Source organism: Erythranthe guttata, chromosome 6 (assembly GCF_056151865.1).
Source record: "Erythranthe guttata isolate IM_541 chromosome 6, IM_541, whole genome shotgun sequence".
In the NCBI taxonomy this organism is placed as follows: domain Eukaryota; kingdom Viridiplantae; phylum Streptophyta; class Magnoliopsida; order Lamiales; family Phrymaceae; genus Erythranthe; species Erythranthe guttata.
The window spans coordinates 1,872,000-1,899,286 of record NC_142538.1 but is presented as its reverse complement, the minus strand read 5'-3'; the positions used below and the strand labels follow the sequence as shown (position 1 = coordinate 1,899,286).

The following is a 27,287-nucleotide window of genomic DNA, read 5'->3' as shown; positions in this document are numbered from 1 at the left end:
TCATCCCTTCAAAATTAATTGCAAATAGTAGGGTTTAATTGTGGACCTAAATTAAAATATTTCTATTGATTTAGTTTCAAGGGGGTAAACATTTTAATAATACAGCTCTTTAGTAGTCAGTAGAGTACCATTCATTGAGGTGCATGCATGCATACACGCAATTTTCAATTTACACAAAATAAATAAATAACCTATGCTAAGTTCAGAAGAAACCAATGAAGAATTTTTTTTTTATTTAATTATCCAAACTATTTCATAAATTAAATAGTATAGGCATATCAAAGCTGATGGATTGAATAGAAAAAAAAATATAGTAATATTAACAATCTTGCATTGTCAATGAAGAATTCGAAATTAGCTAAAAAAAAATCGATAGTCCTAAATTTATTTATTAAAAAGAAAAAGAAAAAAAAAACTGTAACGATCAAACCCTATCTGAAATCTTGTCAGCTTTGCAAACCGGATTTTCCTTCTCGATCGTAATTTTTCCGGTTTCCTTGAAATTTAACCGGCAGGGATGCGCCTCCGGGTACCTGTGGGCCCCACAGAACGTGCCCCCACACCGGCACACAAACCCTAATAATCCAACTTTCTTCCTGCACGATTCGCATCTGTTCTTCGCGACTGGAGGGGGGGCGGAGACCGAGGGTTTGCCGCCGCCGTCGGTTTCTGGAATCGTTGTTGCCTTCAAAGCATCGATCAATTTTTCGATTTCGAGTTCCGTCGGGAATTTGTATTGATCGGCGGCGGCGGGAAGAACGGAGGAGTCCTGCTGGCTCGTGCCGATTATTGACGGCTCCGATTTGGCAATCTTCTCTTTGAGTTCGTCGGAGTAGCACTTGGAGCAGAGGCCGCGATTCTCCGCCGTGCCGAAGAATCCGCAGCCGCGGGCGCAGAGGGAGCTCTCTTCCTCCGGCCGGTGCCTGCCGCCGCCGTTATCAGTAGAAGAAGAAGACGAATCCATTAGACTTGTGCTGTAGGTGATGATCCTAAATCGTAATTGTTCTTCTTTTTTCTTTTTTTGGATAAGTAATCGTAATTGTTCTTCTACGGCTTGAAATCTGTTTATTATATAGAATTAGGGGAATTTGATTTAGATTTGGTAAAGGAAATAATATGAATCTCTGAAGTCTTTCTTGGACTCTAAGTTTGAGTAGCAACAGAATACTGCTTATCTGGACACTTATTATTTCTTTCCATAAAACTAGTAAAAAAGAATTATTATTTAAATAATGTGCAATAACAATTATAAAAAGGGCAAATTACGGCCAACCCCTGAGCTATGGTGAAATTACAAAAAACCTCCTCGTGTTTGGGTATTACAACCACCCCCCTCAACTATGTATTATCTTACGAAAAGACCCCTCAAGAGGTAAATTTAGGGATGTTAATTCGATAAAACCGAACCAAAATTTCGGTACGCCAGCATTTCATACCGTTTACCGAACTAAATATACGATTTGGTTCGGTAAATAACCGAACTACATAAATTTTACGTAAAAATATTTAAAAGGAGGGGGGTGGCTGTAATTATCCAAACAAGAGGAGTTTTTTCGTAATTTGACCATACCTGAGGGGGGTGGCCGTAATTTGCCCTTATAAAAATAAAATATAGGGTAAATTACAACCAACCCCTGAGGTATGGTAAAATTACGAAAATCCCCTCATGTTTGGGTTATACAAAAGCCCCCATCAACCATAAATTTTCTTACACGTCCACCCTTGTGGTTTCAAATTTAGTGGAATCTTCTTGATTATATGGAATATTATCACTTTTGTACTCGTTTTATCCCATTCGAGCTCCACATTTTGAAGCAAGATGATTATAAGATGTGTTTTTTTGCTTGTATATATCAAATTGTGGTGCATCAGAAACTGTATCTTTACACAAAACGAGTACATACTAGAGCACATTCAACGGAATTTAGATGATTATGTTGAATTTAACACCATAAGGGTGGAGTGGTAAGAAGATTCATAGTTGAGGGGTAGATGTAATTATCCAAACGATAGGGAATTTTTATAATTTGACCATACCTCAGGGGTGATTGTAATTTACCCTAAAATATATTAAACTATTATAATAATTTATTTTGGAAAGAGACTGGATCATTTTTTTTTTAATTTCTTTCGTATTTACTAATTTTCAGAATACATATATCTAATGTACTATATCTTAGATGACAACTGTTTTAAAATTCATGGAGTATTTCAAATTATTATGCATCACGACGATTAAATTGCAGTCTGGTCTATTTTGACTTTTTCCAGTGCTTTTCAACTCTTGAAATTAACTCGGTCAATGCCTAACCTCCCACACAAGAAGCACCTTTTAGGATTTATTATAGATTCAATCCCACTAGGATAAAATTTTGTTAATACAAAGGGCACTATCTTAATGCAATTGGTAAAACACCATTTAAAATAAATAAAAATAAACAAGGGTCTAAATATTATTCAAATAAGAGATTAGGTAAGCCTAATTTTGAAAACAAAAATGGTTCAGTTAGTAGAGTCCAATGAATTAGTTGAAAAACCACAACTCCACTCATTCCACAAACTATATATACAGAGATCTAATTCAAAGAGTAATCTCACAAATTTGTTATCACACAACACTTCAAAAATGGCAGCAGAAAGGCAACCTTCTAAGAGCGACAAAAGGAGAGAGAGACAGCCGATTTCTGTTCCATTCATATGGGAAGAGAAACCCGGGAAGCCCAAGAAAGACTGGAAGCCCACTGTACAACCAATTAAGCACGCTGTACCACCTCCGAAGCTCGTCGTGTCAGTTCCCTTCGGATGGGAAGAAAAACCCGGCACACCACTGCGTTCCTTTGTCCAACCTCCAAAAGAGTCGAAACTTTCACCCTCGTATGAAAATAGCATCGTTGTCTATTCACCACCTCCGAAATACTCTGACCATGGTTCCGTGAACTGGAGTCCGAGCTACAATGAAGGAGATGGATTATCAGACTCGGAGATCGACTCGCACAGTATTGAAACAGAAGATTCGTTCAGTTCGGGAAAGTCTCTCATGGCGAATGCTCTAGTATCAACCAACGCACTTTCAAACGCTGTACCTGTGTACGAAACTTCTCTTGCACTGACAACTACTACTACGTACGGCGGACAGGTGGAGGAGGGTGCCTATTCGTCGGATTCTGAAACGGAGAGTAATGCCTCGGGAAGTACGAGCTTGGTCGGGGCTTCTTTCCTGGAGTGGCTATTTCCTCTGCTAGTGCCGAAAGATTCTTCTCGTGCAGCAGATGTGCAAGAGAGAGAATTCCTGCATGAAAGGAACTGCAGTCTTGTTAGACGACCTTTGCTGACTCTTGGAGAGCTGATAGTGATGAGCCGAAGAAGAAGTTGCCAAAGGAAAGTTATAACGATGCCTAAACAGCCGTCCATGGTAACTATATATTTTCCTTTTATTATCAATTGAACATAAACCTATTTATAGAAATTAAATAGATATAGCAACTAAAAAACAATTATTACCTGATGGCAGGACTTTTTGAAGGGCAACGCCTTCGCTTGCGGCATCTTCGGAAGTGGCAATGGAATCAGGGGACTGCATACGAAGTGGAAGAGACAACTGCAACTAAAACTAATGTAAAAAAAAATATTGCCTTGCCGGCAATAATGTATCTGAAGAAATCTCTGCGAGTTCTGATTTTCATCATTCTTAAATGTTCGTGTTGTAATATTATAAGTTTTCTGATGCAAGAACGAGTTTCGATGTTTATTGAAAAGATTGCCACTCCATTTAAACCATGGCAAAAAAAAATCTGGCGAATTAGGGCTAAAAAGCATAGGTTCCACAATGTTCTATACAGGAGGTTTACAACTTTCAACAACTTTGTGTATTCGTTCAATGACTACAGGAATCTCCCTTTCACTTAAAGTTGTAAAACAGAATCTGAACCATCCTGGCTCAATGCAGTGACAAGCCGAGCCGGGGGTTACGTTAATCTTGGCTGTATTTAACAGCTTATCCCATAAATCAAGCTCCCCTTTCTCGTTGTAAGGACTAATTAATCTGCTCATATCAACCCAGCAGTACAAGCCCCCGCTGCTTTTTGTGCATTCCAAACCAAGCTCTTTTAAACCTGCAACAAATAAGTGAAACATTGTGCGTATTCTCTTCTTATTTGTCTTGATGTATTCCTGTGTGAACTTTTTATCAGAGAGCATTGATGAAAGAATCAGCTGAGTTGGAGTCGAAACTGAAGAAAATCTAGTTAATTTTCTCGAAGCAGCCAAAACATTTTCATTGGAGGAATATATAGCTCCAACCCTAAAGCCTGGGATGGAAAAATCTTTAGATAATCCATATATGATGTGAACCCTATCCTTGTCAGCATCTTCTGTGTCAACTATCTCCGCCATGCTTACAAACTCTTCATTCCCATATGTTGAGCCTGCAAAGATTTCGTCTGATATGATGTGGATGTTCCTCTCTCTGGCGAAATCTAGGAGATCGTAGAGCATGTCTCTATTCAGCAAGTTCCCGACAGGGTTAGATGGATTAGAAATGAGGATTCCTCGGACTTTTTGACCTCGTTTCCTTGCCTGGTTAAATGTCTGTTCGAGAGCTGTGATGCTTAATGTGAAGTTATCACAGCTGCGACAGTGAACAGGGATTAGCTCAACTCCTGTTCTCCACCTTATGTCCCTGTCAAATCTGGAGAAAGGTGGTAAGGTTATATCATATGCCCGTTCATCGTCAATTAGAAGAATGGAAAATGAAATACAATCAAACTTTATCCGTGACGAAGAAAATAAATTAGGGGGCAAAAGTTTAAGGTATACATACCCAGGATAGTAGGGTGCAGGGACAAGGAAGGCATTTCCTTGGTCAGCCAGACAAAATGTAAGTATCTCAACGGCAGGAGTTGCACCAGAAGTCAATATCAATCTTGATGGGTCAAAAGATACTCTTCCTCCCATTACTTCAGTCATGAAATCAGCCATCACCTGTAACATGTGTATGATATTCTTCAGATGAAGGCACAAGCGAAATTTATATGGGTCAGCCGTCAATAGCAAGTATTTTTGTTTTCTAAAAGAGTTGCAGTTACAACGAAATCACCATGTGAGAGGACAATGCAAAACAAAAGTTCCGAAAAGAAAATAAACGAAAATTCCGATGAGTTTCCAGGGATTGCATCTGAAGCACGCAATGTCTTTTCAATATTGAATGCTGATAATATATTACATTAAAAAAGGTTCATAAAGGCAGGCAGATCAAGGGTAAATCATTTTCGCACAAATGTTCGTAGGAATCCTGATGCTGGTTGCCTTAATACAGTGGCATTAAGAGGTTAGATCAGATTATATATATCTTGAATCAAATCTAGCATAGAAGAGTTATTAAGCGAACTTGTCCATGACGTGTGATTGTATCTATGCGACACCAAATATTCCCCCCCCCCCCCCCCCCCCCCTACAAGATAGATTTGGATACAATCAGACAGGTTAGTCAAGTATCACATTAGGACTAATTTTCCATTTCAGTAGAAGGATTTGCATCACAATGAGAAACATACGATGCAACAAATGTCGAGCAATTTTTTATAATATTCCTAACGAGACTTGGATTTTTCCATTGACTACTCACAGTTGACATGAAGAAAAACTGGAGTCGCAATTGACTCATATTCTTTCAAAACACTACTTTTTAGCCAGAAAAAGAAGAAAAAAAGCATCGGTGTCGATTCCTTTTATTCATCCCTGTCCATAAACTAAGCATAGTTTCAATTTTTAATTTCTATTTGCATCTGTTGGACTCCAATTATTTTTGTATAGGTTCTGCTTGATGCCTGCTACCTTGGGCATGCGTTAGCATGGATAGTGTCAGCCACAACAGCATCCATCTCTTTGTTACATTGCACACGGAGCTCAATAACTATATACCATTTTACCCAACTACAATCAAGGACGATCTGGATTCAAATGTGCAATCCAAGTGCAGATTTCCACATCAATATGAAGAGGTACAACCATACGTACCACTTCGAACTTATACTATCAAAATCCTCAGTTTAACGCCTTGACAAGGATTACAGAACATGTATACATAAAATGATCTAAACAATTTAAAAGTTTACCCTCCTAGAGTAGCCTCCTTTTCTCCGCAATCCACTCAAAACTAAGTAGTGAAAAACCATAGTATCTATTACTGATGATTTTGTTTGTCAAAAGTGCAACCGCACGAGTTATCTTTAGTAAAAAAATATTATGTTTGCAGAACAATGAAATACCAGATGAGTTTGTGAATTTGCTTCAGTATTAATCCATTCATTATCAAGTGATGCATAATGTATAACTTAAACCCAAGGTACTACTAATCAAGCAAGTAAAATAAAACTTAGAACATCTGCAAACTGAATTGTAGAATTACCACTTTGAATGCCATTAATCCGTCCATAGGCTGGTACGTTGCAATTCCGCTCAGCCCCAGAGCCTCACCCCCGCGTACTCCGAGTACGGAATCAGTCAAATTATTTGAAAGCCACTCTTCAATTAAATCCAACGACAGCTTCAAGGCCAAAAAAGAAAAATTAAAATAAGAGTCGATACGAACACTAAGCTCACAAATTCACAATACAAGGTGAGTGATGAACAAACAAAAATCATGAATTAATCATTACCCTGTTTTCCGACAATCCAAGCTGCATAACACCATCCGGATTGCCAATCTCGTCGTACGGATCCTCTCGCACCCGATCCAATCCAATGTAGTAGGGCGAATCGTTCGGCTTTGCGATGGAAGACGCTCGGGCAGACAAGTGGGCGCGTCCGGTGGAGCCACGTGCGAGCAAATTGGCACGCGAGGACGACCGTGGAAGCTCGGAGAGGTTCGCCGCCGACGTGGACCGCGGCGGAGGGTTCGAAGGGGGCGAACGGTGTCGTTTGAGGTAAAATTGAAGGAAATAGAATAGAGCGCAGGGGATTAGGGAACCGAGGATTAGACCGCCCCTGCCTTGAACTACTCCTTGTAGAGGTACTATGAGTCTCATGCCGGTTCCCCTCGGGCTTCGCGGTGATTCTTTGGGTTCCGGGCTCGGCGTCGGGGTCATGTGACTCGTCGGAATACCGCGCCGGAAAATCGACTAGGCGGTGGCGATAAAATTGGAAGCACGGTGCCCAGGGTTTCTGGGTGGCGAGAAAGAGTGACTGTGTGTGTGAGAGAGTGTGATTGTGTGTGTTTTTTTTCGTGAATTTTGAGGTGGTGATTTGCTTAGCTGGGTTGTGCAAAGATGGGGATTCTGTTTGGAATCTTTTGCGGAATTGTGTTATTACAGGAATGCCCTTCGCCATTTTCTTGTCTTTATATCATAAAAATGAAGAAATATATTAATAAATCTTTTAAAATAAGTTACTGAGTTTCTTAATTTTTAAATAAAGTTTTAAGATTATGTAACCGAGTAAGTTCTTTATTTAACATATCTTATTATTGCTTTAAAATGCTAAAGCTACTATATAAACATCGTTTGCTTAGTGCTATTAAACTTTATTAATTAAATAGTAAAAGTTAATAAGGTGTTTGGTTAACAAAATTTATATTTAATCAAATCCGCTACTACACTTGAAGCTCGCATTTTAATTCTATTATTTAGTTAAAATTAGTAGTACTCTCTCCCCTGAGATTAATTTTGTAGGAAATAATTAAAAAAACGAAAAAATCAATTTTGTGTTAAAAAACAATATCGTAATTTTGTTAATTAAAAGATTTCTTAGTCAATTCATATTTATACAAAAAGTTAATAAATTTACTACAAAATTTAATCTAACCAATCAAACATCTGATTGATTAAATAACAAGTTAGTCAATAGAATATTAATCCAATTTTATCTAATCAAATGTAATCTGATATCGGTACACCTTTAGATAATAGATATTCTCATAAGTTATGATCCTTGCTAAAACTAATTCGACATGAATAAATATAATTATTTAATTGAACATATAAATAAATAAAATACAGAATGTATTATGGAAATTGACGAGGGTAATTGTGTCAAAACGATGAAATCCAAAAATGGGAAAGTATTTATGGAATAATTGGTCCCACAAATTTAAATTTCCGAGTTGTCAAAGTGTGGCGCTAAATTTCAATACAAATAAATCAGAATGCATTATTTTTGGCCTTTACTTGATTTGTTTCTCTTTCTTCTCATCCTCTTCTTTTGAACGAACACGAGAAGTTTGCATTCCCATCAAACAATTATACAAACACACCCAAAAATCAAAACAAACAAACAAACAACCAAATCATTTTTTTCTCCGTCCTCCTCACCACCCTCTGGAATATTCTTTTTTTTATTTATTTACAGGCGTCGTTGATTTCCTCCGACAGAAAATCAGAACGGAATATTCTATTTTTTACCGGAGATTCTCACGGATTATTTATTAGGTAAAAAGGAAAAATGGAGGATTCCGATGAAGACTGTTACGTTAATCCCGAGGGAAATGGTGAGGAGGAGCGCAGCAAGTACGAGTTCGACGCGCCTCAGTTTTACGATTTTACGAGGTCGGAGTTCGATTCTGAAATCGATGAGGCGGAGAGGTGGTTTGATGTTTCTGGAAATTATCCTCCTTCTCGTGAGTTTTTTATTTATTTATTATTTTTATTTTATTTTATTTTCGAAAAAATTAAATCGTCCTCGTGTTTTTTTGGGTATACGCGCGAGAATTTAATTCAAATGAAGTTGGATTCCATTTGTTTCATGTTAATGTTTTATGCATGCAGCAAGGAAATCTATTTTTGTGTTTCTTTGTAATACTTAATCAATTTTAATTTTGTGTATGCATACATGATCAATTTCGATCTTGTACCTTTTTTTCCGTTCTTCGAACGAGTACCATTTGCTAATGTTTTATTGTGACCTTTTTTTTTCAGCTTTTATTGTAAAGTTGAATTTGGAAAAACTATTGTATGGGGAAGTTTCAGTAATATCTGCCAAAGCAAAATATAGCAACAAAAAAAGCAGCAACACTTCAGATTCCGATAGTCGGCATGGAGTTTCGACTTCCAAAAAGAATCCTAAAGGTACAGAAAATTGTCCTCGATTTCTCATAATAGAGCCTGATAATTTTTTCTTCACGTTTTCGCATTATCGAAATAATTAAGAAACTAGAACAATATACAGTTTGTTTGGACTTGGATCGTGTTTTTTAGTATCATTGTACACGTGTTTCTTCTAACTAGTTCCAGCCATTACGAAACGTTCTCCTTGAACTGGTTGTATTCGGTTAGTGAAAACGGAAACAATTGCACTTGCATTAGTTTATATAATTGTCAAATTTAATAAATGCTGACCGTTTATCGGCTTCTACACACGTGTTTGGTAGTTATTAACTGCTACTTAAGCTTCATTAAGTGCTCATTTGAATTTCATTAAAAATGTTTCATGGCGATTTTTCGTTTCTCTTCAGGAAAAAGCAATCAGGATAACACACCAAAATTGAAGACAAAGTCGGCTGATAAACCAGTCCAACCGAAGAGTTCAACCTTAATGGAACCTACAGCTAGTCATTTGGCTAAACAACATAAAGTGCATGATAAGCATTCCGGCCACATTTGTACAAGGTCTTAATTAATTTCGTTTACACTCGGGTTTTAATCTTATCCTTCTTTAGGGTATCCGGTTTTTTCATGCTCTTTTTTTTTTTTTTCCGTTTCTTGTTTATCAGGCTTCAGAAAATATCGGCCAAGCTCGAAGGAAAGAGCTCACATAGTTCTACCATACTCGACAACTCTGCTACAAAACGGCAAAAACTTGAGATTGGTTACTTAAGAAAGGTGTGTCAGTCAACTTTAACTATATGCTTATTTCAAGAACTTAAGTCAATGACTTCTTCTTGTGATTAAGGAGGAGTCAGTGCAATTAACCAACTTTCTAATTGTGCATTACGATTGTAAATTAGTTTGCGTATTTCCGATTTACAACTCCTTTACTTGTAAATCCTTTTTTTTTTCAGGTTGCGCATTTGAAGCATAAATATTCCTTACTACATAAATCGTCAAAGAAGGTACCGTTACATACGAAAATTATGATTTATGTTTCTTTTTTCTTACTTATATATCCATCAACGAGATTTTGATTTGCTGATTTTTTTTTTTTTGTAAATTTGATTCATTTAAGGTTACTGTTCCAAAAGAACCGGAACTGGAGACGATGCTTAGAGCACAAAGGAGAGGGTAAGTAAACCTTTGTTTTTTTTGCAGATAACTTTTATTACATCCAAATACAATGTCGAAGTTTCAGTCGAAATTGTTTGGTCAAGTACTCTGTATTCTTGAATTTCAGGTCCAAGAATAGTTCCGTATCGAGTGAAACTGAGAAACAAAAGCAAAAGGACTTTAACTTCAAAGCGCATCCATTGAACAAAAAGGTTTATACTTGCAATAACACGATTCTCGCAAATACCAGTTCACATTTTTTTTTATCTACAAAAAAAATTAATTGTCGGTTATTCTCCGCTCGTTAACAGATTCTTCAAACTCCTTCTTTACTCCAACGTCAAAAGAGCACACCACGATCGCCCGAGTTTCAAGTAAGATTTTGATGATCAATTTTCCTTTTTCAGTTTCATTGCACTTTTGTAGTCAACAATTTTTTAATTTTTTTTATATATTTGTAATCGAATTTTTCACGTAAATTTAAATCAGGTGTTTAACTTGAAGACTACAGAGAGAGCCCATCACCATGCTTCTACTAAGGTAAGTCACTAATGTAAATATAGCTTCCTATTTAAACTCTTTGCCGAATTGTTAGTAAATTATTTAGTTCAATTTATTGCAAAATAAATTATTTAAAAGCATCCTAAACAACATCAAAAGGAAATTTTACTCACAATAGATGTCGAATTTTGACGACGTTACCCTCTTAATTTGTTTATATATATCTATTTATATTAAATCACAAGTGGTTTTAATTTTCTGCAGGAACCAAGGTTGTCAACTAAACAATTGGAAAGTCCACCTACAGAGCAGTTATCTAAGGTAAAACAGTTGTACATATACTGTATAAATATCTGCACATGAAATAATTTAATTTATATCCTATGTTTCTGTCTGAATTAAGTAGTGTCCTTTCTCATTTTATTTTGCAGCTCTCGTTGGGATCGGACACTAAAACGAGTACTGCATCATCTCAATTAAACCGGCACCTCTCAGCCAAGGCAAGTAGAAAAACGCGATTGTGGGATAAATTTAAAATTTGTTATAATCTCTTATATGATTTAATCTCTTATATTTTAATTAAATCAGGGATTAAAGAAGGACGGTCGCGAGTCTTTCCAAGCTGAATTCTGGGTAAAGAGATAGTGTAGTGTAATTATTGTTATAGGCTGATTAATTTTTTGCATGCTTTTAAATTTTCGATCTTCAATGTTTTGAGACGCGAGAATGAAATGCAGAAATGTCACACAAAGCCAAGTCAATGTGGTGAACTTACGAGAGTCCACGATGTTAAACATTGGTCCTGCAACAACATGGCCAGGTAATAAGCAAATCCGTAATTTGTTTATTTATATCTAATTTAAATACATGTTTATAAGTTTTAATCCTCGAACGTTTGTAAGATTTTCATTTAAACTTTTGCAGAAGCTTGGACATTCGTTGAGATTGGCATACGGAACGATTCGTTTTGATACATTTTTACGAGCAAACAATGGCAGCCGGGATCGATCATCGAATTGGAGTGATTATTAGAAACTGAGGATTTAAAAAAAAAAAAAAGGAAACAGGTTGATGGTAGATGAAATTTATTGGGGTTGTTGCTGTAATGATTTATATTTTTGACATGATATATTATCTGATAAAATCAGAAGTGAAAGTAATATAGATTCATGTTAGAACTGGTAGTAAGTGTTTTGAGTTTTGACCGTTGTAGGATTTTTTTTTGTTTCTCGAGTTTTACTTTTTGTCATGTTTCTAAATTTATTATATGTAATGCGTGAATATGTAAATAGAAGAAAAGAAAAATGGATTTATGATGAACTGAGAATTGTAATTGAGGTATTGTATCATGTAAATTAATGATGAATCAAATTATAATAATAAATAATAATAATAATTTTTTTAGAGAAAATTACACTTACAACCCTTGAGATATGTTAAAATAACTTTAAGGTCCATGTGGTGGTGGTATTTACAACCACACCACTGAAACAATTACCGGAGGTAAAATTTAATGTCATCGGGACCGATATGCAGTATATTTAATATATATATATATATATATATATATATATATATATATATATATATATATATATATATATATATATATAAAACAATAAGAATTTAAGAAATGTTAGGAGAGTCTGAAACTGAAACTAAAAGTTCCTTAGAGCCCCAACGAAATAACTTATCCAATTCATTATTCCGTTAGAGTAATGTTCCAGGGGGTGATTGTAATTTTTGATAATAAAAGGACCTGAAAGTTATTTTAGCATACATGAGGGGAGTAGGTGTAATTTACCCAAAAATAAACTAATTTTCTTTCTTTTTTTTTTTCCGATAAGAAATAAGTGCACTAATCAGTAAATTAAACCAACGAGAAAGGGTAGAACTGGGAAGACAAATAGAATTAAACTGGGCCTTATCTTCTCGAGTACTTGACTGCATAAAATACTTATATATATATTCTTATATATACTGGTGTACGTATACAATTGCAGAGTTCGCATTAACCCTAGAAAGGCGGAAAAGTGGAAATTGAAAAGGAATAATACTGAACACCGATTCAGATATTTAGGGTTTCGGAAAATTCAGGTTGTCGATTACACAAGCTGCATAATCGTCCTTTCAAACGGTACTCCCTAACTGCGCGTGTTTTTTTTTTTTTTTAAATTTATTTATGATTCAATTGTTAGATCTCTGATTTTTAGGAGAATTGAGGAATGTTTATTTGAATTTCTTGTGTATGTGATAGTCTTGTTGTTTATTTTCATCTTGATTTTCCGAATTGACGCAAATGCAAACAAGGCAGTGACGAGACGTAAATCCTTATTTCCTAGTTTTTAAACACAAAGCTGTAACAAAGTCGGTTGAAGGTGTTATTAATTTTTTTTTTGCGTTCGTTTGTTTATGTTGTATTAATTTGTTGTTTGTTTAATTCGATCAAAATACTTCTTCACTGGCCATAGATTCATGGCTCTACAAACCCTTGTTCGACAAAGCTTGGCAACCGTCTTGTGTTGCTCTCGATTTTTTTTAGTGAATTCTAATTTGTGAAACAGCAATGTAGAACTTGTTGATTATATGCTGCTGAGATATTGTTTTGTATGAGGGGCTGAAGCTTTAGATTAGATTTAGGAATTATTAGGTCATATTCGAATTTTGTATTCATCAGCTCTAAATTGTATCAGAATTTTATGGATTGAAAACTTACATTTTATCAGACATACTCAGATGTCGAGTCACGAGTTTGATGGGAATGCCGATTCTCCATCTCACGCGGAGTCACCTGAAACTGAAGGGATGGAGCAACAAGCTCGCAAGAGGTCATCAAGTGGAGGCTCCAAGGTATGCAGATTTATAGAGATGATTGTAGTTTGTTCAACTTCAAATTACTTGGTTTAGATGGTTATTTACACTGTATGTCCATCTAATATAAGAGCTTGAAATACTAGAATTGCATTACATGCTTTATTGGCACACAATTCATGCATCAAAACTGGAAAGTTGAGGAGTTCGTTTTCTTCTCACAGACACCTCGCAGATTATGAATACTAGGTCCCAATTCTGTATATTGCACTGCAGTAACAAGAATCTTAAATCCCTTGTTTTCATTTATATTCCCCCCATTTTGAGGAGTAGTTTTTTTATTTTTTATAATGTTGTAATTAAAATGTGCTTGCATCAGTTTTTTTTTAATGTTAAAAGATACTGGGAACTGTATTGGAGCCGATGTTGTCTGTCGTGATTACGCTTTCCTATATTTGAACCCTTTTCTTTTTCTCCTTTCGTTTTCACATTTGTTTTATGACACTTTCTGCAGCATGCATCCCGTGATGAAGTGAGGGACAAAGAAAGGGAGTCCTCCAGAAGCAGGGACAAAGAAAGGGAAAGAGGTCGAGATAAAGACCGTGAGAGGGATGTAGATAAGGGCAGAGAGAGAGAAAGGGAGAGAGGCAGAGATAGGGAGAGGGGCAGGGATAAAGATAGGGACAGCGATCGAGACAAGGATCGTGATCGTCATCATCGAGACCGCCACAGGGATCGAGGTGAGAGAAGGGAGAGGACCAGAGATAGAGATGATGAAGATGACTATCGCAGAAGCCGAGACTATGACAGGTGAAGAAACTGCAACTTGTGATTTTTTTTTTTTTTTTTTTTTAAATTGCTGTCAATCTGCCCGTCGTTCGGCTTAGATTTACTGTATCAGTTTTAGGCTTTTGCTGTTATATGCTATGACTCCGTATATGGCTGCCTTCGCAGCATCACAAAATTCCTTGGTTTGTTCAAAGGTTTCTAACTTTATGAATTACTATGGCTTCCAGGCGTAGAGATTACGACAAAGATAGGGAGGATAGACACATACGGAGATCTAGATCACACTCTAAGCCTATATCCGAGCGCAGATCAAGGTCACGATCTCGTTCACGCTCCAAAAGGTATTTTGTGATAGTAACCTTCTCTTTGTTCTTTGTAATTTCTGGTTTGGATCATTTCTCGTGCAAGATGATACATACAAAACAAAAGGAAGGTAGACCATTTGTTTAAGATTTAAATTAAGTTTTATTAAAGAAAAAACAAATTTAAAAGAAGTAGAAAGTAAGTCACTGGTTTCTGACTACATGACCTTGATTCTACTGTTCTCATTATGTGAGCTCTGATTGAGAATGCAGTGAAATCTGTCTTTATTCTCAACATGATGTAGTGACTCTTATTATTTTTATCTGCTTGTTAGTCTCTGAAACGAGCAAATAATAGGAGTCACAAACAAGTTTCTCTCCTTTGTCACTTCTCCGAAACTTGTTTATGATTTATAATGAGTTCATCATTGGCCAATTTAGTTATGTGTTCTCTTTGCAATCAGTTTCTTGTAACAATATTTGAAGTAAACATATTTCTTGTTCCATGTGGGTGTTCCACACCCTGTTCAGTGAAATGGTGTGTTTCCAGATGTGCGATTATGACATCACACTGCTCACTTGGCCACATCATAGTCATTGGAATATGAAATATTACTGATCAATTTTTTTGGTGAGGTAATGCATGATCTGATTGTAAGACATGTCTTTGAACCTTTTTGCATGATAAGTAAATAGATCCATTGTGCATGCAAGTAGTTAGCTGGCATAATTGCTTTTGACTTTTTGATGCTCGGCTTATCATCATCATTGGTGCTTCTATATAAATAAAAATGTTAATTTAGTGTTGTTTCACTCGTAAAGGTTATTTTACTTGCTTAATTCATCTATCACTAGAACACAAACCTGTTTCACTAGTCTTTATCCTTAACGATATGACTTCACAGCAAAAGGATGAGTGGTTTTGACATGGCACCTGCTGCTAATTTGCTTTCTAGTGCTGCTGCCGCTGCTGCTGCTGTTTCAGGTACAGCCAAACAATTGATCCACAACTAAGCTGTTACATAACTGTCACTTTTTTTTCTTCTTTTCCCTGTGATATAGTGTGGAAAGTTCTTATCGAAATACGTGGTTTCATTTGGGTAAGTGCACTCGGTCCTTCAATTTGCACATATCACAATTTGTTGTTCTTGTCCCCTGATTGATTATTCAGTTCTTTATATAATTATTTGCTTAGTGATTGAAACTGAGGGTTTTTTGGTTTCTTGTTGTGTTTGGTTTTCTTTGTTTGTTTTGTATGTCCTATGTTATGTTCTAAGAAGGCAATTTTGGGCTACTAGCCCCACTGTGCTGACAATGGGCGTGAGCCGACCTCTGTAGCTTTTATGTACCAAGGAAGAATGAATACAGGTCTTGTCCATCTTCAACCAGGATTGCATGTTTAGTAGTTTTTACAACAATTTTAATAGATGCTGCTGTTTCCATTGGAGTTTCATTGCAAGATGATAGTCAGCTTTAAAATATGAACTATTATCAAGGAAGGAAAATAATATACTGTCTATTGTTACTCGTACTCCTGCAATTTTAGAATATATTTACCAACTTTAATATTTGAGATCTAATTTAGTTTTTGCCTTCACAGGTCAGCTGCCTGGAGCTACCCCCGCCATTCCTCCGATGTTTCCTAATATGTTACCACAGGTTTGTGCACTCTTTTCCCCGTAACTCATTTCATCTCTTTGATTCCGCTTTTAAATATTTATTTTGACTTGCTGGCAGTTTGGAGCACTCCAAATGATGCCCGTTCAAGCGATGACTCAGCAGGTTGATTTCTGTGTTCCTTTTCTAGTTCTTATGCATTTTATGTAACATAAAATATTCCTTAAAAAATGTTGTTTGTCAGGCTACCAGACATGCTCGACGGGTCTATGTTGGTGGTCTCCCTCCAACTGCTAATGAACAGGTAATAATATACTATGTTCTATCTCTGTAGATTTATCATTTTGGCCCTCTTAGTTGGATATATACCGTGCTATCTGCAGCACTGCATATGTACTGTTGCATACTTAGTAATATTAAAGTGTTTACTACTCATGCCATTATTTTGCATGGTAGTTGAGTACTTGGCTATGTTTTGCCTATCAAATACCTTGATCATTCCCTTATTCCTCTAGCTCACCTGCTTATATTATATTGCTTATGTTCCTCTCTTTGCAGTCTGTGGCAACGTACTTCAGTCATGTAATGTCAGCAATTGGAGGGAACACTGCCGGGCCAGGTTAGTCAGCCACAAATTTATGAATTATTATGTTCATTTATCTGACACAAATTTGATGAATGCTTTATACTGTTATATTAATGATTCAGGAGATGCTGTGGTGAATGTTTATATTAACCATGAGAAAAAATTTGCTTTTGTGGAGATGCGATCTGTTGAAGAGGCTAGCAATGCAATGGCTTTAGATGGCATTATCTTTGAGGTAACATGCATTTCATCTTTATGCTCTGAAAATTCATTATATCAATTGGATCTAATTAATTGTATGAGTTTATATTTCACTAGTCTCTCTTTTGTGGTATTTCTCGGTGGCACAATTCTCCTATAACTAAACTGCTTTTTTTTTTGTTTGTTCAGGGTGCACCAGTTAAAGTGAGACGACCGAGTGATTATAATCCCTCATTAGCTGCCACTCTTGGACCCAGTCAACCTAATCCTAATCTGAATCTCTCAGTTGTTGGTTTGTCACCTGGCTCTGCTGGTGGGCTTGAAGGCCCTGACCGCATATTTGTCGGTGGGCTACCATATTATTTCACAGAATCACAGATTAGGGAGCTGCTCGAGTCCTTTGGTCCTCTTCGGGGCTTTGACCTGGTTAAAGATAGAGAAACGGGGAACTCGAAAGGCTATGCATTTTGTGTTTACCAGGATTTATCAGTTACTGACATTGCCTGTGGAGCTCTTAATGGGATAAAGATGGGTGATAAGACCCTCACTGTCAGGCGTGCTAACCAGGGTACAACACAACCTAAACCCGAGCAAGAGAGTGTGCTATTGCACGCCCAGCAACAAATAGCATTGCAGGTGATGGGATTTTAATTTCCTTTTGTTTTTCTTGATCCTTCACATTCCATACCATCATACTCAAGATTGTTCATATTAATCACCCCTTTTCTGTTCTGCTAGATACAATTCGTGAACTAATTTTTCGGTTTTTTTTTAATTTTTTTGCAGAGGTTTATGTTAGCAGCACCCAGTGGTGCACCAGCTACAAAGGTTGTGTGCTTAACGGAAGTGGTTAATCCGGAGGAGCTCAAGGATGACAATGACTATGAAGATATAGTAGAAGACATGAGAACTGAATGTGCAAAGTTTGGTAAGTTCTTCAAATCACCTTGTCGTTTTTTGTAATCCCTTAACATATTGTTTAAATATTGATTTCAGCTTTTGGCATTAATTATTTTGCAGGTACGCTGGTGAATGTGATAATTCCGCGCCCCCTCCTCGATGGTGACATGGCAGCAGGTGTAGGAAAGGTTGGTTACTGAGCAATTCTTTCTTTAATTTAGAAAGGCCTTTGTCCAATACAGTTGTATATTATATTTTTCGTTTGTTATTTTATCGGTGAAAATGAATTTTATTTTGTGCAGGTGTTCTTGGAGTACACGGACACTGAAGGTGCAACGAAAGCTAGACAAGGACTGAATGGAAGAAAATTTGGGGGAAATGAAGTTTTGGCTGTCTTCTATCCAGAAAATAAATTTGCCGAGGGAGATTACAGTGGCTAGTGACTTTTTTTTTTTTTTCTAGTATATTTTTTGTTATATATAATATAGGAGGTTTATGTTACTTATTAAGCAGCTTCCATTTTTTTTTATTTGTTGCTAGATTTTGTTCGAGGACCTATTTTAACGCGGTCAAGAAATCGTCGCTTCGAATTCGAAAACCATAATGTATGTCTTCAGTGTATGATATTATGGTTGCCTGGTGTAATGTGCATTTATTTGTGACGTCATTTATTTTTATTCTTTTTCCAAAATAAAATATTGTTTGTAAAATAAATTTTAAAAATTTGGAATTTCGAAAAGCTAATTAAGTTTTTTTGTAATTTATTTGGAATTGTAGCAAACTCCCAAAAAAAAACAAAAGTTCGAAGGGTGTAAAAGCCCATTTACGTGTGGGTTCATTGGACCAGCCCAAGAAGTTTTGAGCTGACCATTGTACTTGGGTTAAGCACAATACAAAAATCATTCAGCCCATTTACGTATGGGTTCCAAAGCCTTATTGGGTCAACACACAAGTTTTGGGCTTCAGTTGTGCTTGTATTAAGCCCAATCAAGTGATATACTAAAATTATTCAGCCCATTTGGGAAATATAAAGGTAAATTTAAAATCAAAATATCGAATATTGAAATGAAATTGGGGGCGGGAAATTCACTAATGTGAAAAATCTCTTAAATACAATCTTCAAAAATGCTTATATGTGAATATATTAACTGCAGATTAAGTTTTAGGGTAAAATTCATTTTGCACCCATGTACTATGCGAAATGTATCATTTACCCCCTCGATGTATTGAAAACATCAAATACCCCCCTACCGTTAGTTTTTTTCCTAATTCCGTTAGTCAAACCTTTTGACCGGCTGTTACTAAGAGGTTTTTTTTTCTTTTACGAATATACCCCAAAAAATCTCTATGTATAGGTTGCTTAATTTTGGCCATTATCCACCAGATTTTTTTCGTTCTTTTCAAACCTTTGAAAACCCCTAAAATCGACAAAAAAATCCAATTTAAATGAACACTAAAAGTCGTTAACAATCCACAAAAATAAATTTTAACAAAGTTACGGATTATATCTTACATAAAGCAGGATAAAAGAGTCATTTCTCGCTCAAATTTAACACCGTTAAAAGTTTGACTACTGACCATCAAAAATAGGGGGACGTTTGATGTTTTCTATACTTCAGAGGGGTAAATGATACCTTTCGAATTTTACCCTAAATTTTATCCGTGGAATTAAATCGCCTTCTAATATATATATATATATATATATATATATATATATATATATATATATATATATATATATATATATATATATATATATATATATATATATATATATATATATATATATATATATATTGCCGTATAATACTTGAATAAAACAAGGAACTCTGAAAAGTGGATCACATATTAAATTATCAAATCATGGACTGCTTCCATGCAAATTTCTTTAACTAGTGTTAGTAGTTACATCACCATCCAAGGACATAATAGTAATTGCAGCATCAGAGTTTTGATAATCCTACTTAACACTATATTACAAATTAAACTATTTTATAATTACTTGCCAACTCCCTCAAAAGTTATATGGTTTTGTAGTAAATTCTCTTACGAGGGAAACAACAAAACAAAACTGGGATGACATTTATCCCTTCCTTTAAATACCCCGTACGACATAATATTAACCTTAATCCACTCAAAAAGTGTTGTTGGAAATAACCTCACCAAATCTTACATACCATTGAGCATCGGATGATGAACTGTTGTCCTGTTGTAACTGCTGCTGCTGCTGAGGGGTTTGCAAGTGATGAGGCTGTTGTTCTTTACCAACCACACACTGTGCGTAGTCGACACTTTTCGTATTTGTTGAGCATGTTGTGTTCTTTGGTGGAGAAGGCAACAAAGAGACGAGAACGTTGCGAACCTCGTGCATAGTTGGTCTCGCTGTGGGATGCTGTTTCGTGCAAAGCAATGCCAGCTGGAATGCTTTTCTTACATGAGACAAATCCGTACACGTAATGGAAACTTCTGGATCCACGGCATCCATTAACGTATCATCGTCCGCTTTAGACTGCATCTACAAAAATACAAAAAAAAAAAAAGATCATGTTTTTGTTTTCTTCGTGTTCTTTTAGATGAAAACTCAAGAAAACTCAATTTTTTTGGGGAATAGTTTTACTTACCAGCTGATGTAAGTTCAAGTCGTTGTCAATGGCTTTCTTTCCCGTTAATAGCTCGAGTAGCACAATGCCGAAACTGTAAACATCTGATTTTTCAGTTAGCCTAATTGTTCTTGCGTACTCTGGATCAATGTAGCCTATTGTCCCCAAAACATAAGTAAACGCATGCGTTTTTGTAGTGGGAAGACATTTTGCTATTCCAAAATCGGAAAGATGGGCTTCGAAGTTTCCATCGAGTAGAATATTTGAAGATTTCACGTCTCGGTGAATGATTCTCGGATTGCAGTCATGGTGAAGGTAAGCAAGCCCTTGTGCAGCTCCAACCGCAACTTTCAAACGCATTTCCCAGTCCAGTTTCACCTTCTTCGATGGCCCTGCAATGAATATAATACAATTATTATTTTGAATTTCAAAAGATTATTTAACCCTCAAATAAAAATGTAAACATTATACCATGAAGAAGATCCCAAAGGGATCCGTTTTCCATGTAATCATAGAAGAGAAGATTCCCTTGCGGAGAGAAGCAGTAGCCATGCAAGGTGACAAGGTTTCTATGCCGTATACTTCCGATTGTGCCTAGTTCGTTTTCGAACAGACGGGTGTCGTTAGGGTACTGATTATTGTAGAGTCGCTTAATTGCTATTGGTCGGGAATTTTTCAACACGCATTTGTATACTGTGCTCGAAGCTCCGTATCCTATTATGTATTTCTCACTCATATTCTCAGTGAGCCTCATTATATCTTCGTATGTGTGAATGGCCATATCCATGTGAAGCACAACCAGCTTCGTCGAACCTATTCACAGGGGAATAAAAACGGTATCAAAACCGGAATTTCGAATTTTGAACAGATAAATAATGAAGAGAGTGAATGGTTAACCAACCTTGCATGGTACTCTTGTTAGAGCCTTTGATAAACTGCTTTGGCTGGTTGGATTTGTATATAGCAACTATTATCATTGAGAGCAATGTGACGGAGCCTAATGCGATGCAAACTACTGTGGTCCTTGAAAATATAGCTGAAGAAAGATCAAAGGTGATTAATAATAAATTTAAGAAAAAAAATATAGATGAAATGCAAAAAACGAAAAGGGTTGTTGTACCTTTCGGCTTTGGGGGGTATGGATCACAGATTGAGCCCAACCAGTGGCCACATAATAACGGATTGCCAATGAAGCTGATTATAAAAGAACATCATAAGTAACAAGAATATATTTAACATAATTGAGTTTGATAGAAAAATCTTATTTTCTTTTCGTTTCTCGCTGTACCTGTCGGGTGAGAACCGAGAGAAGTTTCTGCCTACAGGAACCAACCCAGTAAAGTTGTTATAAGAGAAATTCCTGAATAACAAAATGAATTAGTTACTGACAACAAGATCTCCAGGCGAAATAAAGATAAATTTAATAGAACTCACAGTTTCTCTAGGCTTAAGCAGTTGCTTAGCTGCTCAGGAATTTTTCCACTCAAAGCATTGTTATTTAATATGCTGCAAATCAGAAACCAACGATAATTGAAGTGACGTATGCACGAAATAAGAGTCTATTATAAAGACTAGTGAACAGCTCGAAAAAATAACTTGTATGATTAACTTACAGAGAGGCTAGATTCTGCACTTGCCCCAACTCTTCAGGGATGCTCCCAGACAACTTGTTGAAAGACATATCCCTATATAAATTATAGAATTTTTAGAAATATAATCTTTACATAAAATTGGATATTTATCGGGATGTATTAAATTTGAATAAAGCTCACATTGTTTGTATGCTCTTCAGATTACCAAATTCAGAGGGAATTGATCCACTAAGATGATTGTGACTTAGATTCCTAAAATCAAGAGTACACTTTAGATATATTTTATTTTGCATCAAACAATTATATATGAAATACAAAAAAATAATATACAAGTCTTACAGAGTAAGAAGATGCTCCAGGTCACCAACAGATGCAGGGACAGATCCAGAGAAGTAGTTACTTGAAAGATCCCTTTGACAAAGAAAAAATTAAGTCATACAAAAATAAAAATACAAGCAACTTTCTGAGATTTTAATTTGATTCATGAAAACTTACAATGTATCAAGATTTATAATGTGCCCAAGCTCAAGTGGTATGTTGCCTCTGAATTGATTTGAGGAAAAATTCCTGAAGATAAAAAATAAAAAAAAAAATCCTCTTTATATTAAAGTAATTGAAGCTTGTTTAGAATAAACAGGATTATAGAATGGAAACATACAGATAAGTAAGGCTGTCCAGATGTTTTAAGCCGTAAGGAATGGATCCGTTTAAAAGGTTACCATGCACATTGCTGGGAAGGAAAAAGAAACAACAAAGTATTAGAAAAATTAGTCACAGATAAAACTAAATGAATCTTTATGTAAATAAGTCGGGAGATCTTACAATTGATTTAATGCCGTGCAAGAGCTGATGTTCTCGGGAATGGGACCTTCTAGATTGTTGTTAGCCAGATTTCTGTTGAAAGCCATGTCCCACATTCATTATATTACATTATCAAGAAGGAGAAGAGAAACAAATTCCATTTATGTAGAAAGTGACTCACAGTTCAAAAAGTTGGTCTAAATTCCCAAGTTCAGCAGGAATACCTCCAGTCAGATGGTTGTCGTTTAATTGCCTGCAAAATAAGCTAAATTAGCGAACATGGTTTTAACAAAGATGGAAATATGAATATTGTCACATTTGCAATGAGCATATATATCTTACAAATAGCTTAGCTTTGACATATTTCCCAGCTCGGGTGGTATTGGACCAGTAAGTTTGTTTCCGTGGAGATACCTGAAATAAAATAATTGCAATGCTATGACTTATAAGTACCTAAAACGGTATAAATATGCCCCAAGCAACGCATAAAAAAATTGAGAGGATTAGAACTTACAGCTTTCCGGTGTAAGAGAGGTTTCCAAGAATTGGTGGAATTGGTCCCACTAACTCATTTTCACTTAAATCCCTGAAGAAAAAAAGTATCATACACATCCAACTTCTCAGAAGCTTTAAAAAAGTAAAATAAAAAATTTAGTATGAATAAGAATACTTACAGGACAGCAAGGGCTTGCATTAGACCTATAACCTCGGGAATCTTTCCAGTTAACATATTCCCTTGTAAAGACCTACCAAACGAACAATTATGAAACATAAAACTCGGATTCCACACATGAACATACAAAACATAAATATTTAAAAAACGGAATCAATTTTAAATTGACTTACAGGGTAGCAACTTGTAGAAAACCAATATTGTACGGTATTTCTCCAGTGATCTGATTGTAAGAAATATCCCTGACACAAGAAAAAGTAGAAATTTATGGACATCGAACAGTTAAGACTCATAATAGTTTTATAACATTTAAAGAACTTACAGAATCTCAAAACTGGTGCAGTTGCCAATGTTATCAGGTATAGTACCAGTCAGGTTGTTGCCCCTAACATCACTGTATAAATTAGACACCGTAAGTTAGAAACAGCATTTTCTAGTTAAAGAGTAAAGCTGTAGAAAAAACCGTGGATGAAAACTTACAAGTACCAAAGGCCAGTCAATTGGCACATATCAGGGGACAATGTTCCTGTTAACATGTTTCCTCGCAATCCTCTGTGCACCAAAAATGTAAACGGGGAAAAATGGTAAGTGCACAAACATTCAACGAAAGAAAGAAAAATGGCAAGTATATCCATTAATAATTGGGGTAATATATTTGAGAGTAAACTGGCTTCACTTACAGATATTGAAGTACTTCATTCCAGTAAATCAATCTCGGAATCTCTCCCACAAGCTGGTTTCGGGCAAGATCACTTCAAACCATGCACACCGCAGGGCATATTCAGTAAAAATAAACGAGCAAGACATAAATTGTGCGGTGTCTTAAGGACGATTAAGAGTGCAGAAGATGACTTACAGTGTTTTTAGGTTAGGAATTTGTGTCAGTGTTGAAGGAATCGGACCAGTTAGCTGGTTGTCCTTCAAATTCCTATTATAGATATATCACAACTTGAACGTCAACTTTCTAAAAACATACAAATTATAAAGGATATAATAGTACAAACAAGACTCACAATAGCTCGAGTTGCTTAAGCTTAGAGATTGAAAATGGTATGTCTCCTTCGAGCATGTTATCAGACAAGTCCCTGAAATACAACAATCATTAACTTGGTCAAAAAAGTCATCGGTACATTCACTAAACTTACATACCTAAGTATTGAACTTACAAAAATACAAGAGAAACACAGTTTCCAATCTCGTCGGGGATTTGACCAGTTAATTTGTTTCCTTGAAGGTCTCTGCGTAATAAAGAGCGGCATGTGAGAACTAAAACAACACAAATCGCAATCGAAGAAGGTGACTCTTGCATACACCATACTTATTTATATATATATATATATATATATATATATATATATATATATATATATATATATATATATATATATATATATACTTACACAGACTCAAGGCTTTTCAAATCTCCAATAGCCGGAGAGATTTCTCCACCCAAGTTCAGATTTGACAGATTCCTTCACACAACAACAAACCATGACTCGATAAATTACAGATTGAACTGCAAACGTAGAACTAATTAACGCAGACATGGTAAACAGTTTACGCTGAAAAGGGTGAAAAAAAACATACAGAGAAACAACGGACATGCTGAAATTGCCACAAGATACTCCCTTCCATGAACAGAAGTCATCATTGTGAACCTCATCCCAGTCTAGAAGCACATTAGCTATGTTGCTAAATGAAGCTTTAATGGACATCAACGATTTTCCTGTTACACAATAATTCTGTTACATCAGTTCGAATAGAAGAATATATACTTCATATGTGAACGTAAATACAGGCAAACAAATTAACAGTGGATTTTCCATAATAAAATAATCGACTTCTCGTTAGAAATTAGGGAAATGCAGCAAAGGCGACAATGGCTGCTAATTAGGTTATAATCATTATAAATCTGTTAAGAGAGAAACTAATAGGGGGGTAATGAACAAAATTAACAGCAGACATGCAAATAACAACACTCATTTTTCCCCAAATCAGAGAGATCAATTCTAGCTACTAACTAATGATGAAAACTTAATTGAAATCAAGGAATCAATTAAAGAGAGCGAAGATGGATTTTAGAGAGAGAGAGGGGATCAAAAACTTTATCTCTCATCATTCACCATGAGAAAAAATAGACAGTATCTTCATCACAGCTTTAAACTCATAAATCTCAATTTACCATAAAGTGCAAAAAAATAAATCAACAAATAAAGAGAAAATAAAAAATAAGAAAAGGCCAAAAGTCACATTCTCCACAAGGAGAATAGAATCTCAGAGGTCAATACCCACAATGGAATTATGACAAACCCCCCAAATTCAAATAAAATGATAACGCACCATTAACGCAGAGTTCAGAAAATTAAATGAACACAGAGAAGAAAGAAGGATACCTTCATCGCTGAGAGATGAGGCGAGAGGCCATACAAGCGAGAATACCAGCGCAAAACAGAGCAACCAGATTTTCGTATTTGTCTTCCTCTTCACGAAAAAACCTTGTTCATCCACCATTGTTCAAACACGCCGCAGAGATGCGCATACACAGGGGGGGGGGGGCGGAAATACAATAAAAATGTACCCTAGAATTGGAACTTCAGTTTATTACTCGGCACAAATTATCACACTCTCTCTCCTCATAGTTGAAATGTGATAGACAAATCAGAATTGAATTGAGGTATTGTGCGTTTGTAGTAATATGTGTTTTTAGAGAGAGAGAGAGGGAGAGAGAGAAAGTAGAATAGTTGCAGAGAAGCAGGCGTTTGGCGTGAACTGTAAGGCAGAGCAGCAGAAGCAATAAGGGAAGAGAGTGAGTGTGTGTGTGTGTGAGAGAGAGAGAGAGAGAGTGCGTTAAATGTTTCCCAACAGCGCTGCAGAGAGTACTGTACACAAAGGTTACACCATTTGCAACGTTGCGTTATGAAGAGAGAGAAAAAATTGTGTATATATATATATGTGTGTACGTATAGGTAGAGAGAGAGAGAAGATATAGTTAAACGGCGGTGAGGCGACGTTAAACAGTGACTGTGGGAAGAAACTATCAAGTTAAAAGATGATAGACGGGCGGTAGTGTTAACAGCAGCCGTCAGCCGTACTGCCGTTTCCCGAAGTAGTTGCATTTTTTGACAGATTATTATTATTTTGGTTTTCTCAATTTCCTTTCTTCCCATACACGCGCCTTGCTAATCAATTTCAACAAGTATAAGTTAATTAATTAAAAATTAAAAATAAAAATCAAATTTCATTAACAATAATCTTATTCAAGTTTACTAATAAAATCCAAAGCCAAATTACGGTCACCCCCGAGATAATATTAAATTACAAAAAAATTCATTAGCAATGTATTATTAACTTACACGCCTAATCTTACAGTGTCAAAAATATTAATTCAACATGGAGGTTTTCGTAAAGAAATCCATAGTTTAATAGGGGAGGCTACATTTAACCAAAATAAAATGATTTTTTTTCGTAATTTCATCTTACACCAGGGAGATTGTAATTTGCCATACAATCCGACTTATACTTATAAGCTTTTAAGTTCAATCATGAAGTTGGTAGGATTAGGTGGTTTTTTTACTAGTTTGAAACTTAAACATCACTTAATAGATTATATTAGCCTATAATATACATTGTTAGGCAAAGTTTAAGTACATATTTGTATATTACTTTGTACTCGTCTATATCGAATCTAAGTATATAATTATTTTTGTATTTTCACATACAA

The 27,287-nt window shown here is 35.8% G+C and overlaps 6 protein-coding genes across 9 annotated transcripts; 3 read left to right on the top strand and 3 right to left on the bottom strand.

The window, feature by feature from the left end:
- Window positions 1–291: 291 nt before the first annotated feature.
- Window positions 292–1,216, bottom strand: LOC105971732 (putative zinc finger A20 and AN1 domain-containing stress-associated protein 8). The gene has a single exon (XM_012996602.2). It carries the CDS (start codon window positions 962–964, stop codon window positions 425–427), a length of 540 nt encoding a protein of 179 aa, XP_012852056.2. The 5' UTR covers window positions 965–1,216; the 3' UTR covers window positions 292–424.
- Window positions 1,217–2,418: 1,202 nt separating this feature from the next.
- ACS12 (1-amino-cyclopropane-1-carboxylate synthase 12) lies at window positions 2,419–7,248 on the bottom strand. Of its 2 annotated transcripts, none has more exons than XM_012996728.2 (5): window positions 6,657–7,248; window positions 6,407–6,544; window positions 4,820–4,980; window positions 3,502–4,687; window positions 2,419–3,289 (listed from the first exon to the last, which is right to left on the bottom strand). In XM_012996728.2, the coding sequence occupies exons 1-4, from the start codon at window positions 7,083–7,085 to the stop codon at window positions 3,832–3,834; spliced, it is 1,584 nt and encodes a 527-aa protein (XP_012852182.2). In that variant the 5' UTR covers window positions 7,086–7,248; the 3' UTR covers window positions 2,419–3,289; window positions 3,502–3,831. The 2 variants fall into 2 exon arrangements, with proteins under 2 accessions (XP_012852182.2, XP_088675445.1); XM_088819319.1 differs by having other exon boundaries at window positions 2,419–3,303; window positions 6,657–7,244.
- Window positions 2,498–3,755, top strand: LOC105971825 (hydroxyproline-rich glycoprotein family protein). The gene is made up of 2 exons (XM_012996729.2): window positions 2,498–3,412; window positions 3,512–3,755. The coding sequence occupies exons 1-2, from the start codon at window positions 2,498–2,500 to the stop codon at window positions 3,617–3,619; spliced, it is 1,023 nt and encodes a 340-aa protein (XP_012852183.2). The 3' UTR covers window positions 3,620–3,755.
- An 852-nt stretch (window positions 7,249–8,100) lies between the features above and the next one.
- Window positions 8,101–12,014, top strand: LOC105971725 (uncharacterized). Of its 2 annotated transcripts, XM_088819317.1 has the most exons (14): window positions 8,101–8,611; window positions 8,910–9,059; window positions 9,446–9,599; window positions 9,704–9,812; window positions 9,992–10,042; window positions 10,156–10,211; window positions 10,321–10,405; window positions 10,505–10,567; window positions 10,683–10,733; window positions 10,959–11,015; window positions 11,126–11,194; window positions 11,283–11,327; window positions 11,432–11,514; window positions 11,619–12,014. In XM_088819317.1, exons 1-14 carry the CDS (start codon window positions 8,437–8,439, stop codon window positions 11,635–11,637), a joined length of 1,167 nt encoding a protein of 388 aa, XP_088675443.1. In that variant the 5' UTR covers window positions 8,101–8,436; the 3' UTR covers window positions 11,638–12,014. The 2 variants fall into 2 exon arrangements, with proteins under 2 accessions (XP_088675443.1, XP_088675444.1); XM_088819318.1 differs by lacking the exon at window positions 11,283–11,327 and having other exon boundaries at window positions 8,165–8,611.
- A 531-nt stretch (window positions 12,015–12,545) lies between these two features.
- LOC105971799 (splicing factor U2af large subunit A) lies at window positions 12,546–18,545 on the top strand. 2 transcript variants are annotated; one of them, XM_012996691.2, is made up of 14 exons: window positions 12,546–12,831; window positions 13,431–13,544; window positions 14,020–14,315; window positions 14,522–14,635; window positions 15,502–15,581; window positions 16,197–16,255; window positions 16,334–16,378; window positions 16,458–16,517; window positions 16,772–16,832; window positions 16,922–17,034; window positions 17,190–17,636; window positions 17,787–17,928; window positions 18,021–18,088; window positions 18,203–18,545. In XM_012996691.2, exons 2-14 carry the CDS (start codon window positions 13,431–13,433, stop codon window positions 18,338–18,340), a joined length of 1,737 nt encoding a protein of 578 aa, XP_012852145.1. In that variant the 5' UTR covers window positions 12,546–12,831; the 3' UTR covers window positions 18,341–18,545. The 2 variants fall into 2 exon arrangements, with proteins under 2 accessions (XP_012852145.1, XP_012852146.1); XM_012996692.2 differs by having other exon boundaries at window positions 12,572–12,831; window positions 13,421–13,544.
- A 1,183-nt stretch (window positions 18,546–19,728) lies between these two features.
- On the bottom strand, window positions 19,729–26,739 carry LOC105971814 (uncharacterized). The gene is made up of 27 exons (XM_012996712.2): window positions 25,960–26,739; window positions 25,154–25,292; window positions 24,967–25,038; window positions 24,733–24,804; window positions 24,580–24,651; window positions 24,423–24,494; window positions 24,247–24,318; window positions 24,047–24,118; window positions 23,889–23,960; window positions 23,740–23,808; window positions 23,568–23,639; window positions 23,408–23,479; window positions 23,236–23,307; window positions 23,075–23,146; window positions 22,915–22,986; window positions 22,751–22,822; window positions 22,588–22,659; window positions 22,432–22,503; window positions 22,273–22,344; window positions 22,114–22,185; window positions 21,935–22,006; window positions 21,789–21,860; window positions 21,621–21,694; window positions 21,402–21,536; window positions 20,972–21,313; window positions 20,522–20,892; window positions 19,729–20,415 (listed from the first exon to the last, which is right to left on the bottom strand). The coding sequence occupies exons 1-27, from the start codon at window positions 26,075–26,077 to the stop codon at window positions 20,035–20,037; spliced, it is 2,997 nt and encodes a 998-aa protein (XP_012852166.2). The 5' UTR covers window positions 26,078–26,739; the 3' UTR covers window positions 19,729–20,034.
- Between the last annotated feature and the right edge of the window lie 548 nt (window positions 26,740–27,287).